Below are 17475 nucleotides of genomic sequence, written 5' to 3'. Positions count from 1 at the left end.
TGACCACTTTGAAATATATACTTTTGTACTGGCCAAATAATTCAAAAACCAGTATAAAGACACAACAGTGTCGGTGTAATAAAAGAAATCAATGCATTAAGCAGTTCTGCAGTTATGGTAACCGGCTTTATTAACCAGTAGTCTCATTCAGGAAGTCCTTGGCCCGGGTAGGAGAAAGGAGGTTATTAGAGGTCAGAGAAGCTGATGCTGATTGGTTGATCAGAGGGGAGTGGTGCAGGTCGTGTTACAGAGTTAGAATGCCACATTTTTCAGCTTTAAAATTTCCTCAAGCAAGAAAGCTGTAGAAATAAGTGAATTAAATTTCTTTCTATACTGAAAATTATGTACTATTCATTTTAGTTATGTAACCAGCAGACTTGAACATATCAGGGTTGTGAGGACTGGATCTGACTCTTGAAGCCGTAGTTCAGTTCAGCTCCTCCACTGAGCAGCAGGTCAATCCCGGTGCAGAAAGTGGCCTCAGCAGCGAGATATAAGGCAGCCAGTCCACACTCAGCCTCAGTCCCCATTCGACCCATAAGCTGTTGGGGAAGAAAGCGTGTCACTACTCATTCCAAGACTGCATATTTCTGGGTGGACTGGGTAAATTCCTTTTGTTTCTGTGCCTGCAGCTGTTCCAACTGTGGCTGCTCAGCTCACAAGTATTTGTCAAGTGAGAGAAGCATTTCAAAAAGCTCCATGATTTCCCATGCAAAAAAAAAAAAAAAATGAACCAAGCTTCATCAGCCCACAACTAGGGAAAACTGCAAACTTCTTAATGTGACAGAGGCTTAACAGAGGGTTTCCATTATTTGAATGACTGGAGTAAAGAAAGTATAAAAATGACAGATCCTGGTCCTGGTCTGTAATAATTTATTTGAACATGGAAACAACATCAACACTTTAAGCACCAGGCACTGAAACATGTTTTAAAGTCTTCCAAACGAGCTTACCTCGTTAAACACACACACACACACATTATTATGTCTGCATTTTTTTTTTTTAACTTGCAATTCGTCTGTTAACGCCAACTGAAAATCAAAGACTTACGGTAAATACTGAATTATCTTCTTCTTCTTCCCATTAGGGGTTGCCACAGTGAATCATCTGCCTCCATCTCACCCTATCCCTAGCATCCTCTTCTGTCACACCATCTCTCTGCATGTCCTCCTTCACTGTATCCATGAATCTTCTGAGGTCTTCCTCATTTCTTCCTGCCTGGCAGCTGTCTCCTCCATGGGGACGCTCTCTACCACTTCATCCAACTTAATCTGGAATTCCTCTTTCTCTTCTAGTTAATTCATCACCCCTTTAATTTCCAGCTTCAAACTCATGATTCTGCCTGACACTCTTCAAAATATATCTGCCTTCCTTCTCTCCATCACTTCAGCCAGCTCTCTTCCTTTACGTGTCGTAGACCCTGCATTTAAAGTACCTTCTTTCACCACCACACACCTTTCCCTGCCTCCTAACAATCCCCTGGAAGATGTTCCTGGAACATCTTTCCAGGAACTTTAATTTCCTTAATTTGGCCTCTGAACACCTTTCTGAACGTACCTGAGCATTTTCCCCCATTTTAATGGTGTCAGCAACATCTGGTGTCGCTGCTGCTAGTTCCTCCCACAGAGGTGTCATCACATTACCTGGTGAAATGCTGCAACAAAAGTCAGATCAGACAAAGAAGACATTATTAGATTAAAGGAAGTGAAATACTTATATTTATATTACACTTGAATTCTTATTTATCAGAATCATGTTTTCATTTCACTGTGGTTCTGTATTTCCCCCCAGTTATTGTGCATTTGTAGCTGTTTTGTATCTTAGTCTATTGTGGTTTTATGAGAATAAAAAGTGTAAAAAAGTTGAATTATCTACTGCGGATTCGAAAGCACAAATAGTGACAGAACTTAGCAACAGCTCTGAAGTGCTGTTGAATATTTAGTAACAAATGGTTTAGGTGCAAATTAGTTATGTGAGAGGTTATTGAATGTGTTTTACAAATTCATTTAAACACACAGAACCAATTATTTAGTTAATAGTTTACTGATAAAAGATATTAATGTAACATATTTCATTTATTCCAGAACGTGTTTTTCCTTCAAATATATGCATTTAGATTCCCCACTAGATGGCGGTGTTGCCTCGCGTTTGGGCAGAGGCGAAGAAGACAATGTTGTTAGCTAGTTTTAAGCATGTTAGCCAGCCGAACAAGTGTGTTGTACAAAATGTATTAATTAGATGCAGTTCTAGTAAAAGCAAGATGAAGTTCAAATCGGACGTCTGGGCATTTTTCCTTTAAAAACAGATGTTGCAGCTAAATCCACAACATTTTTTGGTGCCGAAACCCGGGACAGGACGTGTGAAAAAGGATCTTTGTTGGGATCAAGCCGATAGCTGTAACAACGACAAACGAAAAGGAAAAAATGACGGAGCGACTACAAAGGTTAAAACAGAAGCGGACTGTGCTGCGGGCGTCCGTTACGAAGCTGCTGCAAAATATTCAGGATGAAACAAGTAAAAGTAATGTGAACAGTGATCATTTGCAAGAGCTGTTAGCCATGTTATCGCAGAAGGAGAAAAGCCTGCAAGATATTGAACCCGGTATAGAGCAGGAGATCGCATTGGAGGAGTTAGATGCGGACATGATGAGGACAATGGAGTATCAAGACAACACGAGCTTATGGCGCACGCGAGCGGAGAGAGCGATTGAAAGGGCTGCCATACAACAACTTGAACCGGGAGGGGACGCTGCCATAGAAACGCGTCCACAACGACTGGGTGACGCAAGTACACGGTCAACAGCAAGCAGACCCTCTGTAAAACTACCCAAGCTCTCAATAAGCAAATACAATGGAGAAGTATGCATGTGGCAAGAGTTTTGGGACCAGTTCGAAAATGCTATTCACCGAAACCCAGACTTGAGCAAAACTGAAAGATTCACTTACCTGAAGTCATATCTCATCGGGCCAGCTGCACGAGCTGTTGCAGGGCTGAAGGTAACTGACGAACTATGATACTGCAGTAGACATGCTTAAGCAAAGATTTGGAAGGAAAGATCTCATTGTAAGTGCGCATATGTCTAAATTACTGAATCTAAGCCCAGTAAAAAGAAGCGCAGACATTGTCGCTTTGAGACAACTTTTTGATGATGTTGAAGTACAAATAAGAAGCCTAGAAGCTTTAGGTGTTGTGTCAGATAGTTATGGCGGTTTACTGTGCCCCATACTGCTCAAAATGATTCCTGATGACCTTGCCCTTGAGTATACACGCAAAACAGATATCGGGCAAGCATGGGATGTTGATGATCTTGTTAAATTTTTGCAACAAGAAGTTGAAAGCAGAGAACGTGCTGCCCATTTGACAAAACCAAGCGAGACTTTTAAAGATGCACATGGCATGCAGAAACAACACTGCAAACCAGATTTAAGCAGAGATAAGTGGAAAAGAGTTAACGTGCCATCAGCAGCAGCCCTCCACACAGGCAGTTCAAATACACCCCTAGTGCCCAGTTGCATATTCTGTAACAGTACCAGCCACAAGTCAGAACAGTGCACAGAAGACACAGTCACAAGCAGGAAGGAAAAGCTAAAGAAAGCAGGAAGGTGTTTTATATGCCTAAAACCAAGACATCTTGCTCGAGACTGCAGATCGAAAAATGTGACATGCACTGATTGTGGTAGAAGACATCATGCGGTAGTGTGTGACAAAGGTGAACAACCGTTAGAAAACACTGATGCTGCAGAGAACACAAGTGATGCTGTAGTCTCGTCAGTCATTCCACACGCAGCAAACCCGACTGAAAAATGTGAAACAGTATTGTTGCAAACTGTGAGAGCGAGGGTTGAAGGACCCGGTGGAAAGAAGCTTGTGCGTTGCTTGATTGATGGAGGAAGCCAACGGAGTTTTGTTCAGGAGAAACAAGTGAAGGATTTAAAACTGCCAGTGGTGAAACAAGAAACACTGAACCTGCACACGTTTGGCTCTAAGAACCCTGTGACCACTAAATGCAACGTCATAAAACTAGTCCTGGAGAATGTGAGAAACAAAGATCAGGAAATTGAGATTGAAGCTGTTCAAACGCCGCAGCTGTGTACTGCAGTCATGAAAATACCCAGTAAACACATCCAACAGCAGCTGGAGAAAAAAGGGCTACCGGTAGCAGATGTGTCAACAGGAGACAAGGACGATTTAGAGCTGTCAGTACTGATCGGAGCAGATTACTACTGGAAAATAGTCACAGGCAAAACTGAAAGACTGTCAGATGCATTAGTTGCTATTGAAACCAGATTTGGCTGGGCAGTGCAAGGACCAGTTGTCATGTCCAGTATGAATGAAGCAGCATGTATGCACATTGGACTCAGTGAAGACTCATTGGAGATCTCAAACCAGCTAAAAGCATTTTGGGAAATAGAGTCACTGGGAATTTCTACCAAAGGTGAGGAAACACCTGATGACAAGAAAGCACAAGAGAGCTTTGACAGGTCAGTCAGATTCATAAATGAGCGATATGAAGTTGCATTGCCATGGCGACAAGACACACCCGAACTAGCAGACAACAAGAAGGTTGCAGAGAAAAGGTTGGAAAGCTTGAAAAGAAAACTGAAATCTGACGTAACGCTGTTCAAAAGATACAATGATGTAATAGAAGAATACAAAGAGCAGGGAATATGTGAAGATGTGCCAGAGAGCAGCTATTCAGCAGAGGCAGAGAATGTAACATACTACTTGCCTCATCATGCTGTAATCAGAGAGGACAAGGTAACTACCAAATTAAGGGTAGTTTTTGATGCTTCATCACGTGAAGAAGGTTGTTCTTCTTTAAATGACTGTTTATTACCTGGCCCAAACCTGAATGCTGACCTCATAAGCATTTTAATCAGATTCAGACAAAATTCAGTAGCTTTCACAGCAGACATTACAAAGGCTTTCCTGCAGATATCCATTACTGAGAGTGACAGAAATGCTGTGAGATTTTGTGGTTTACAGGACCCCCAGATTCTGAAGGCACCAACACACGCATAATGAGAATGGCACGTGTTGTGTTTGGAGTAACTTCAAGTCCATTCTTACTTGCAGCCACAATCAGACATCATCTAGAAAAATATCAAGCTGACCAACCAGATACAGTAAAGCTAATGAGAGACTCACTTTATGTGGATGATCTGATTGCTAGTTCAAGCAATGCAGAAGAGGCATACAAACTTACTACAAGAGCGAGAGAGATATTGGCGGCTGCCAACATGAACCTGTGTAAGTGGACAACAAACTCCCATGAACTGCAAACTAAGTGGTCAAACAGCAGCCTTGATTTTACACAAGAAACAGAAGCACATGGAGCTGTGCTCAAGGTACTTAGTTTGGTGTGGAGACCGGACACAGACGACTTTGCATTTGACCTCAAACACTTGATGAGCATTCTGAAAGGAAAAGAGAACACAAAGAGGAGTGTTTTGAGATCATCCGCCAGAATCTTTGATCCCATAGGATTCCTAACGCCATTTACTATTCGAGTAAAATGTTTGTTTCAAGAAATGTGGCAAAGGGGCCTGAGCTGGGATGACGAGCTGCCTCCAGACCTTTCACAAGCATGGCAACAGTGGTGCATGGAGCTTCCTCAGATCCACCAAATAGTCATTCCAAGGTGGTATGGAACAGAAAACCTGTCAGGTAAATCACAAGTTCTCCATGTTTTCACAGATGCAAGCGAAAGGGCCTATGGCGCAGTTGCGTACCTGCAAGGACAAACACCAGAAGAAGAGACTGTTACCACGCTGGTAGCGTCCAAGTCAAGAGTGGCACCAATCAAAACAATAACACTTCCACGGTTGGAATTAATGGGAGCCTTGATTGGAGCAAGGTTGGCAAATAACCTTTTGAATGCACTAAATATGCAACTCAGCCAACTCAAAATGTGGTCAGACTCCATGATAGTGATCCATTGGATTCGCAGCTCATCAAAGAAATGGAAACAGTTTGTTGCGAACAGGGTCATGGAGATACAAACTTTGACACCTCCGGAACTATGGACACATTGTAATGGGAAACTTAACCCAGCTGATCTCACAACAAGAGGTCAGTCTGCAACAAGGCTGAAAGAAGAAGAGCTCTGGTGGTCAGGCCCACAATTTTTGAAAGAAAGCCAGAGACAAACCACCCCGCCAGAGACAACAGAAAACATGTTTTCAGAAGAAGAGGTTAAAGCGGAGTTAAAGGCAAGTCAAGTCGCAGTACATCTCAGTAACAGTGAAAGAGTAGAATCTGAGCCATTGCTTCAACTGGAAAGGTACAGCAAACTACAAACTATTCTAAGAATAACTGCATGGATTCAAAGATTTCTTCACAACTGTCGTTCAAATCAAAGAAAAGCTGGAGAAATAACAGCAAAGGAAATATCAGAAGCTGAAAAGGTCTGGATACGTGAAGCACAACTTAGCAGTTTTGAAAGGGAAATAAAAGAGTTGAAAACTGGAGAAAATGTGCACAAAAACTCAAAATTGAGAGACTTTAAACCATTTCTGGACGAGCATGGTTTAATCTGTGTAGGAGGAAGGCTGCAACAATCGGACATGAGTTTCAGTGAGCAACACCCATGGTTGCTACCCTCAAGTCACAGATTTACACAACTTCTGATGGAATACAGTCACAAAAAGGTTATGCATTCAGGCGTAAGAGACACTCTTGTTCATCTGCGAGAGAAATACTGGATTCCACGTGCAAGACAGCTTGTCAAAAAATGTATTTCAGATTGTACTATCTGTAAAAGATTCAAAGTGAAAGCAGCACAGCAAACAGCTGCGCCTCTACCCAAAGACAGAGTTACGGAAGCACCGCCCTTTGAAATCACAGGTGTAGACTTTGCAGGCCCACTGTTTGTAAAGACAAAGAACACTACAGAGAAAGCGTATGTCGCACTTTTCACCTGTGCAGTGACACGTGCAGTGCACCTTGAATTAGTGTCGAGTCTATCAACAGAAAGTTTCCTCTTGGCACTCAAAAGATTTGTTTCACGGAGGGGACTATGCAGAATAATCTACTCGGACAATGCAAAAACTTTCAAATGGGCTGATCAAGATCTAAAGGACCTGTGGAAAGCTATGAAAGAGCCTGAGCTGTTCGAATATTTTTCTGAAAGAGGAATCAAGTGGAAATTTATTGTGGAGAGAGCAGCTTGGTGGGGCGGGTTTTGGGAAAGATTAGTGCTTTCTGTAAAGGGATGCCTCAAAAGAGTCATGGGCAGAGCATCTTTGCGTTTTGAAGAGTTAACTTCTCTATTGACAGAAATAGAAGCCACTATCAACTCAAGACCACTCACATTTGTGTACAATGATTTGAAAAAACCTCTACCTCTGACGCCAGCTCATTTCCTGATTGGGAAAAGACTCACCTCTTTACCACCAAAGCCATTTTCTGCAGAAAGTCAGACAACAAATGCAAACAAAGAAGAGCTGACCCGAAGATGGAAATACCGTCACAGACTTGTAAATGAATTTTGGAACCGATGGAGGAGGGAGTATTTGCAGGACCTCAGATCTGCACACACTCGTCAAACCCCAAATCCAATGCAACTCAAAACAGGAGATCTAGTTCTAATTGGAGATGACAAGATGCCACGTCTAACATGGAAAACAGGACTAATTACGGAAGTGTTCCCAGGAAGAGATGGACTAGTCAGATCCTGCGCTGTGCGTACTTCAACTGGGACAACATTAAGAAGACCAGTTCAGCTACTATATCCTTTTGAAATTATTGCTTAAACTGTCTTCTGGGGGGGAGGATGTTGAATATTTAGTAACAAATGGTTTAGGTGCAAATTAGTTATGTGAGAGGTTATTGAATGTGTTTTACAAATTCATTTAAACACACAGAACCAATTATTTAGTTAATAGTTTACTGATAAAAGATATTAATGTAACATATTTCATTTATTCCAGAACGTGTTTTTCCTTCAAATATATGCATTTATTTGAATTATTTGGGTCTTGCTCCAGCCTCTGACGGGGACGGTCGCATTCTATCTCTCTCCCTGCCCTCCCTATCTTTCCTGCTTGCTGCTTGCTGTGAGAGCGTCTCTTGCACACTGTTCGAATAAGAATAAGATTGAGAGCAATATGGATTTGGCAAACTGGGCCTTCAAGACCATGGATCGAATTTTTTCCACTATGAGATCTGGGAAAGGGGAGCCTGCGTGTCCGAGTGGAACAGACCCGGTTGGATACGTCATCGACTCCTGGAGCTCGTGGAGACCTGTGTGCTTCTCGGCCCTAGAGGTGGAAGACGTGGAAGACGCTTACATATTTGGCTATCTGGTAGTGGTATCTTTTCTGTTTGGGCTTGGAGGATACCTGATTTACCGTGAAATCAAGAAAACCTGGACGGCAGTTCGACATCTGCAGAGGCTGCCGACCCAGGTGGATGGGCTGACCAGAATGGTACAGACTCAGACTCAAAGCCTGATGAACCTGAGCCGTAGACTTGGGGAGTAGCAGGTGAGAGGGGTTCGATCTGGAGATAAGGTACGGTTCTGCTCAGTGAGGACGGTAACTAATGAATTTGGATTATTGGATTTATTGAATGGTTTCCCAGTGAGACTGAAGGCTGTTGAAAAAACAAGCAGCCTGTTCCAAAACAACATCTGCATTATCAGAATTCGGCTCCCTAGCCGGCCTTGGCTGGCAATCATATCTCTCCAGAACTATGTGTGAAGGCCGCTATCCCCCTCAGCCCTCTCTGTGATTTGTGAAGCTGGATCTGGTGTACCAAGGCTGCTGATGAACTTCCATCACTATCAGCAAACTGTTTGCCTGGGAGCTGGCATCTGGGCTCCACAATGCCCCCACCCTCTCGTCTCCGTCTGCGTCCCCTCCTGACCCTGACCCTACCCACCATACTGCTATCCCGGCTTTATATGTGCAATATGCTTTTTGCTGAGGTGTTTTTTGGAACCTCGTAAGGTGTTCTTTATGAACACAGTATGAGATGATTTTTTGAACCTAACTATCCCAATGTATCTCTTTCTGTCTCTCTGCTAAAGGTAGCGCCGTTGAGAAACGGTTGCATGACCTCAGACATCTGCCCCCCCCCCCCTGTCTGTGTTATGTTTTTGTCTTGGATGGATGTTCTGTTAACTGCAATTTCCCCATTTGTGGGACTAATAAAGGCATTCTTGATTCTTGATTCTTGATTCTTGATTTAGATTCCCCACTAGATGGCGGTGTTGCCTCGCGTTTGGGCAGAGGCGAAGAAGACAATGTTGTTAGCTAGTTTTAAGCATGTTAGCCAGCCGAACAAGTGTGTTGTACAAAATGTATTAATTAGATGCAGTTCTAGTAAAAGCAAGATGAAGTTCAAATCGGACGTCTGGGCATTTTTCCTTTAAAAACAGATGTTGCAGCTAAATCCACAACAAGTGCAGAGTACCAGTTTCATGGAACTGTGTCATGCTGCATCATCCCTATCACATGAAATTTCAATTTAAAAAATTATGAGAAAGATGGGCTGTGGGTTTGTGATAATTATCGCAAGCAGCAGTGACTGAAGGGAAGTCCATGTAAGAAATACAGATTAGTTTTTCTTACTTCTGACACCATCAACCATCTCATGACCCCTCAGATACCGTGATATTAGGACCATTTCAGAAGGTTCCATCCATATTTGGGAACCACTAGACAAAACTAGTTACCCCTGTGTAAAGTAGAAAGTACCTGTAGTTTAATATATTAGCCACAGGGTGTTTTTTTCTTTCTTTGTAATTGTTGCTGCTCTAATTATGTAAGAAAACAGTGCTTTCTCATAAACCATACTTATTTCATGAAATTAAAATTAAACCAATTAAACTGATCAATTATCACAATATCACTTACACCTCCACCACAGATGCCTTCCTTAGGCGTGATTTTAACTCTGGGTAAATCTGACTTACCAAATTGCACAGCACATTTCTATATCCTGTACCTGGGGTTAAAGTGAAATCAGTGCTGTAGAAAATAATTCATATATAGTCTCTCTTTTTTTCTTTTTTGGACAAAATGCAGCTGAAGAAACCAGAGTGAACACAGACACCAGTTTGCCTCACCAGTTGACTCTCACACTGTAGCGGCTCTCATCCACTGCCATTGCCTTTGTCATGGAAATGATTGCTCCCTTGTGGACAAAACATCACATTACAAGACTTTCTCTTGGATGAAATTTAGGAAATGAGTCAAGTTGCAGGAACATTAGCTCACCTTAGTGGCAACGTACGGTGCAGCATCTTTCTGACCGATAATACCCACAAGACTGGAAATATTGATGATGTTTCCCTGACGCTTTCGCAAGTACGGCAACGCATACTGCAGAGAGAGTCAGACTTTCAGGTGATGCAAGGATCATTTCTAAACTCAGCATAGTTAATTGGATTTATGCACTGGTTAAAATGTCTGTTATAAACAAACAAAATCTGACCAAATTAATGATGCAAAAAGATGCAGCCCCTTTAGTTCATCCTCTGTCTGACTGGCTCAGATGACCATATTATAGGGAAATCCACTCTTTCTGACATACACAGGTAGAAAAAAAAAAACTGACTGAAATGGGGCATTTAGACAGCCTGAAGTCTGAGCTTTTTGCCCACAGGGATTACTTACTCATACACTGACCTCATTATTTGAAATTTTGGCCATATTTAATATGAGTCACCACTGGAGCAGTACACATATGACAGAAAATGAGAGAATAGGTCCAAAATGACCCTTTTAATTGAACATTTTTCAATGTGTGAGATTTGACCTCTTATATTTGTGTTAAATACATTATAAATATGCACATTGGGGATCTCTCTCTAATACTCTGGGGTCTATACCTCACAGTATGAAGCACTTTGATGTGAACTGAACTGTGTTTTGAAATTCCATAACTTGAAAATTACATCTGAAGAGAAAAATGTGTTCATGTGCTTTTAGATCAGTGTAAATTTTTTTTGTTTGTTTTGTTTTTTAAATGTATGCCTAAAAAAATCATTAGACCATCATTCGATGCAAGGCCACAGCTGCCCTAAATTAACAGCGCTGGTAATTTAAATTTTTTTTTTAATGTTTCTATACTGCCTATGTGGAAGCTCCTTAATATTTTTAATACTATATGAATTTTCAAATTTACTGTTTTACAAAAAAGCTGAAAAAAGTGAAATACATGATTTTTGTTTGATTAAGAAGCCAAATTACAGTCATTTCCCTGAGCAGAAGTTTTAATGGTTATATTTGACTCATATCTGCCGTGTCAGAGAAGTTCAGCCCATGAATTCAGTTTGTTATTCACTTAACAAATAACATATTTTTTTAGTTTTAAGCAAGATTTCTAAAATATTCGTGTTTTCTTGTCTTTATGACCAGTGGTGTAATAAAGTTTTTATTTGTTTTTTAACTAATGAGAAATATTTAAATGTCTCACTCATCATGGTCTTTTTTGTTGTTTATAAGCATTTATAAGAAACACATTTGCAGCCATAGGTATGAAAATGTACTTTAGAAGCCAGGAAGTAGCTGACGAGGTTCAGATTCAACAAGTCTCTGAACTCCTCCGCTGTGGTGTCGTCAGTGGGTTTATGAGGAGGGTCTGAAGAGGAAGATTTCACACGCAAAGACAGAACGTAAGCAGCAGTAGCCTTGTTATCGCGTCTGCGTGGAAGGAAAAACACGTGTGACACTCACGCCAGCCTGCATTGTTGACCAGACAGTCAATGTGACCAAACTGCTCCGCTGCGACTGCGATCAGTCTCTGTGGGAGAGAAACCAACAAATGAGAAACACATGCAGTTTTTCTGCATCAACAATGAGTGCCTGAGTCCTACACATGCGACAGAGAACAAGTTTAACCGCGGTGAAGTTAGTTTCAAGTTGGATATTGGATATTCAAGCTCCGCAGAGTTAGCGGCATCTAGCTCGCAGTTGATCCGATTCAGGGACTCAGATTTCGGCCAGCCGCTCTCTGCCGCTCCCTGTTCTCTCGCGCGGAGGTTCACTTAGGGACTATCAATAAATTTCCGAACCAAACATTCTTGAGAAACAAAAATCAATAAATTCCTTATCTTGTGACCACCTGTGAGGAAACTAGTATCAAATCATGCCAATAAATTACATCGGTGAGGTACACACATTTTTATCCCATTTTAAGCTTTTTTATATTTTTTAGCATTTTTAATCTAAAAAATATGATTTTTCTTCAATAGCTTCTAGGTCATGTGACCCACAAACTCAAAATCTGTGTGAAATTATTCTACTACACTAGACAGATGAGGCACAGCCTTAATGCTATTGAAACGAAGTACAGTTTTATTTTCTACATATAATTTTAAATTCTCTCTTTTGAACTACATTGAACAGGGTAGAAAGATTTTTTCATTAGGTGCAAAACAGACATTTCCAGCTGCCTCTCTTTGCCTTTTCATATTGTTTGCTCTTGATGTCTAGGCACAGGGCAAGGTCACGTTGCACCACAGACTGTCCAGGAGTTGGCAGATGCTTTAGTCCAGGTCTGGGAGGAGATCCCTCAGGAGACCATCCGCCGCCACCTCATCAGGAGCATGCCCAGGCGTTGTAGGGAGGTCATACAGTCACGTGGAGGCCACACACAATACTGAGCCTCATTTTGACTTGTTTTAAGGACATTACATCAAAGTTGGATCAGCCTGTAGTGTGTTTTTCCACTTTAATTTTGTGTGTGACTCCAAGTCCAGGCCTCCATTGGTTAATAAATTTGATTCCATTGATGATTTTTGTGTGATTTTGTTGTCAGCACATTCAACTTTGTACAGAACAAAGTATTCAATGAGAATATTTCATTCATTCAGATCTAGGATGTGTTATTTGAGTGTTCCCTTTATTTTTTTGAGCTGTGTGTGTGTGTGTGTGTGTGTGTGTGTGTGTGTGTGTGTGTGTGTGTGTGTGTGTGTGTGTGTGTTTGTATATACATACATACACTTCATAATATAATTCATCATAATATTTGGTTTATTTCCTAATTTGATTACAGTGTTCGATGACCAGAGTTGTTGTGCAATGTGTGCGGCCTACAAGCCCCCAGTTTCGGGACCTCAAAGGACAGACTGGGTGAGAGTATGAGTTGTCAATGTGAAAATCTGAAGCATCCTGTACCGCTAGGTACTGATAAAGTTGTAAATAACATATGCCAAGCAAGTAAACACCCTACTATGTGACAGGAGAGGAGTATTTACTGTATTACTATACCACTAAACATATACGTTTTCTGTTATATTTTAACAGATCCAGTGTGACAGTTGTGACAAATGGTTCCATGCCCTGTGCCTAGACATCAAGAGCAAACAATATGAAAAGGCAAAGAGAGGCAGCTGGAAATGTCTGTTGTGCACCTAATGAAAAAATCTTTCTACCCTGTTCAATGTAGTTCAAAAGAGAGAATTTAAAATTATATGTAGAAAATAAAACTGTACTTCGTTTCAATAGCATTAAGGCTGTGCCTCATCTGTCTAGTGTAGTAGAATAATTTCACACAGATTTTGAGTTTGTGGGTCACATGACCTGGAAGCTATTGAAGAAAAATCATATTTTTTCACATAAAAAATTGCTAAAAAATATAAAAAGGCTTAAAATGGAAAGACAATGAGTGTGCCTCATCTGTCTAGTGTAGCAGAATAATTTCACGTGGATTTTGAGTTTGTGGGTGACATGACCTGGAAGCTATTGAAGAAAAATCACAATTTTTCACATAAAAAATTGCTAAAAAATGTAAAAAGTCATAAAATGGAAAGACAATGAGTGTGCCTCATTTGCCTAGTGTAGCAGAATAATTTCACACAGATTTTGAGTTTGTGGGTCACATGACCTGGAAGCTATTGAAGAAAAATCTCAGTTTTTGGATAGAAAAAATGCTAAAAAATGTAAAAAGGTTTAAAATGGAAAGAAAATGAGTGTGCCTCATCTGTCTAGTGTAGCAGAATAATTTCACATGGATTTTGAGTTTGTGGGTCACATGGCCTGGAAGCTATTGAAGAAAAATCTCAAATTTTGGATAAAAAAAATGTAAAAAGGTTTAAAATGGAAAGACAATGAGTGTGCCTCATCTGTCTAGTGTAGCAGAATAATTTCACATGGATTTTGAGTTTGTGGGTCACATGACCTAGAAGCTAATGAAGAAAAGTCATATTTTTTGGATTAAAAAAATGCTAAAAAATATAAAAAGGCTTAAAATGAGATAAAAATGTGTTTACCGATTCCGATGTAATTTATTGGCATGATTTGATACTAGTTTCCTCACAGGTGGTCACAAGATAAGGAATTTATTGATTTTTGTTTCTCAAGAATGTTTGGTTCGGAAATTTATTGATAGTCCCTAAGTGAACCTCCGCGCGAGAGAACAGGGAGCGGCAGAGAGCGGCTGGCCGAAATCTGAGTCCCTGAATCGGATCAACTGCGAGCTAGATGCCGCTAACTCTGCGGAGCTTGAATATCCAATATCCAACTTGAAACTAACTTCACCGCGGTACAAGTTTATACAAGCTGAGTTTAGTGAGAACGTCACGTGATCTCGTGACTGCCCATGTCAGGCCGCAAAGTCCTACTTACAAAAACCAGACCGCTTTAAACAAAGCTGCACTTCACCTTTATGTCTTCTTCCTTGGAGATGTCACATCTGACAAACTTGCACGAACCTGGTCCGGCCTTGTTAAACTGCGCCTCTAATGCTTCACCTGCGGCACCTACAACGCATGCAGGATCACGCTGAAAAACCCTGCACCCCATATACATATTGCATAAAGTAAATTCAGCTGCATATTGACAGATTTTTTTAATGTTTCTATTTTTTTGCAGCAAATAAAACATAAAACATAATAATAATAATAATAATAAAACACTCTTACTTTCTCTTGCGCAAAACACCACTTTGGCTCCGTTTTCCACTAAAGAAAAAAAAAGACGCAAAAATGTTCAGTGCGCCACTCCGCGCTGCGTTCACAAACAAACTACCAGCGTAAATGAAGACATTTTCATACCGAACACTCTGACAATCCCTCTCCCAATCCCTTTGGATCCTCCTGTGACAACAGTGACTTTGTTGTGGTAGCGGAGGGACATTTTCCTGTCTGCGGTTGTGATGATAAATCTGGTCGTAAAACGCCGCAAAGCCACGCTGCTGTCAAACAGCAGACTAATAGCGGTTAATTTGTTAATTTCTCCTTCTTTGCTCAGCGTAATCACAGCGGGCCTCTTCTGCGTCGCTTCCTGGAAAAATGTTTGTTGAAGTTCAAAGTTCCTCAAAATCAAGCGGTTTGCTTTGCTGCATTCAGAGGCTTACGGAATGGTAGGAAACCCCCAAATTCACAAGAAAACTACCGGTATAGTGGGTACCAGAACATTTAGAATAATCTATTTATTTATTTTTAAATATAACTGTGTTTTGACACCTGTGCTTGCATGGCACCATTTAGCCGCCCTAAGATGATCTCACTTTCTTTAGGAATCATCAATCTGGACATGATTTTTTCATCCTGTTACAAGGAAGTTCTTCCTCCTCGCCGCTGTCAAGTGTTTGAACACTGGGGATCTCTTCGCTAATACTGTAGAGTCTTTACCTCACAAAGCACTTTGATGTGAACTGAACTGAAATTGATGCTTTGCACACTGTCCCCGAGTGCTGAAGCCATGCTGGTCACAGTCATAATACAGCTGTGTCATCTTCATAACATATGAACAATGGCTGCAAGTTGATTTACTTCAACAACCCTCAGATGCCATCAAATATCTGAATGCTACATCATCGGAAAGGATGTAGCTCAAGGGAGTCTGACCTCTTGAAAAGCATACTGAAATGATTCATTTTACGTACTAGAACATTTTGTTTTTGTAGTGGAAAATGGAAAAGGCAGGAAATCCTTAAACTTTCTGATTATTTTTAGGGTCTCGTATTTTTAGACATTGCCGTACGTATATATATATATATATATATATATATATATATATATATATATATATATATATATATATATATATATATATATATATATATATATATATATATATATATATACACATACATACATACATATAATGTGCAGTTTATCAAATGCAGGGAACCAAAGTACCAGGCTGTCCAAATGTCCAAATCGCTTCAGCTGCACTTTGCAGTATGCAAGCCAGCATGTTTTCCTGGTCGTTCCGACCTACGATCGTCTGTTCCAGCTACAGCGCTGGAGCAAAAGGGTCAAAATTTAAGGCACAATTTTATGGCAGAATGCTCTGTCCCAGTGGTGTGAATATGCAGTGATTTTGGAATGCAACATTACAAACACTTAATGATTTGAAAAAGTTAAAAAATTACTTCAAGTACCTGAAGGCAACAGTAAGTGTCAGAAAAGTCTTCCCGCACACACTCAGAGACTCCCAGGGATGTTTTGGTGTAGACTTCATGATGTGTCTAAAATAACCGCAGACAACAAGTTTTATATTTAATATGATGTGAGTAATGGTCTGGCAGGTCACATTCCATGACAGTTTTATCTGTCCTGATCCGATTGGTGGATTATTCGGCACAAACCAATTTTGAGTTCTAATTTATAGCAAAGCGGGAAGAGCAGTTAAAGGGAAAACAAAAAAACAAACAAAAAAAACCCACCAACATTTAGTTGGTGGGTTTTTTTTTTTTTGTTTGTTTTTTCATTCCAGAGTGTAAATCATGATCATCTTTGTAAACACGTCTCCCTCATTTTTTCTTTTATTTTCCTTTTTAAACTTTTTAGTTCGGGCCCACACGAGGGTAATAGTTAATGCAATAATGAATGGTATCTTTAAGATAGAACGGAGGTTTTACGAGGTTGACATTTTCGAGTGAGGAGGGTTGTTGGGGTCAGAAAAAGGGGGCGAGTAGGCAGCGAGCCCTCGGAGAAAGAGCGAGTCCAAGATTGAATTTCGGCCTAACAGCATTCCCCATGCTGAGTATGAGAGATTGCACAAGGGTGCAAGTACAGACAGTGAGTGACCTATAAACAAGCTTTACCACCTTAACTTTACCCAGGGCAGCAGATTAACGCCACAGAAGCACCCCTGAAGAAGCACACTGCTCTACCTCCTCCCCCTCACCTCACCTCCTGAACGTGACTCAGGAAGGAGGGAGAATTAGGAGGGTTTGCCTGGATGGCATGATGATGGAACTGATACACAAACGGCTGCACAAGGAGTGAAAGATTGGCCCAAAAGGCAACCGGAGGTGAAGGACAGCAGGAGGATCATGGTTACTTGCTGGAGGTTTGATTAGTTCCTTGCTGTCAGGCAGGCAGGTGTGACACAAGTGTCACAGTTTCACACATGCTGGAAGTTTTCTTGAATAAAAGATTTTTGAAATTCTGAATAAAGGAGAAATGGGCGCGGGCTCTCATGGGCTAAGGTAAGTTTGCACCAATAGCATGTATTGAAATTTATGCACGGAGTATGAAATCTAAACACATATATTGTATAGTACATTTTAAAG

General features: G+C 40.8%; 1 protein-coding gene and 1 long non-coding RNA gene across 2 annotated transcripts; one reads left to right on the top strand and one right to left on the bottom strand.

Annotated features, from left to right (window-relative positions):
* Positions 1-353: 353 nt before the first annotated feature.
* On the bottom strand, positions 354-15265 carry hsd17b14 (hydroxysteroid (17-beta) dehydrogenase 14). Its single transcript, XM_030734963.1, has 9 exons — positions 15005-15265; positions 14873-14911; positions 14613-14710; positions 11685-11751; positions 11498-11589; positions 10224-10328; positions 10073-10140; positions 1558-1654; positions 354-542 (listed from the first exon to the last, which is right to left on the bottom strand). The coding sequence occupies exons 1-9, from the start codon at positions 15084-15086 to the stop codon at positions 387-389; spliced, it is 804 nt and encodes a 267-aa protein (XP_030590823.1). The 5' UTR covers positions 15087-15265; the 3' UTR covers positions 354-386.
* On the top strand, positions 13002-13459 carry LOC115783951 (uncharacterized). Its single transcript, XR_004020260.1, has 2 exons — positions 13002-13082; positions 13257-13459. It is a non-coding gene; the product is annotated as an uncharacterized LOC115783951 (long non-coding RNA).
* Positions 15266-17475: the final 2210 nt, after the last annotated feature.

Source organism: Archocentrus centrarchus, chromosome 8 (genome assembly GCF_007364275.1).
Source record: "Archocentrus centrarchus isolate MPI-CPG fArcCen1 chromosome 8, fArcCen1, whole genome shotgun sequence".
Lineage (NCBI taxonomy): Eukaryota > Metazoa > Chordata > Actinopteri > Cichliformes > Cichlidae > Archocentrus > Archocentrus centrarchus.
This window is presented reverse-complemented; position numbering and strand designations above follow the sequence as displayed.

Excerpts from the sequence above, each read along its gene's own strand:
- hsd17b14 (XM_030734963.1), bottom strand. The coding sequence starts at position 15,086 with ATGTCCCTCCGCTACCACAACAAAGTCACTGTTGTCACAGGAGGATCC. Across the intron at positions 14,912-15,004 it reads AGGGATTGTCAGAGTGTTCG|TGGAAAACGGAGCCAAAGTG; the intron begins GTATGAAAATGT and ends TTTTTTCTTTAG. Across the intron at positions 10,141-10,223 it reads CACCGTACGTTGCCACTAAG|GGAGCAATCATTTCCATGAC; the intron begins GTGAGCTAATGT and ends TTTGTCCACAAG.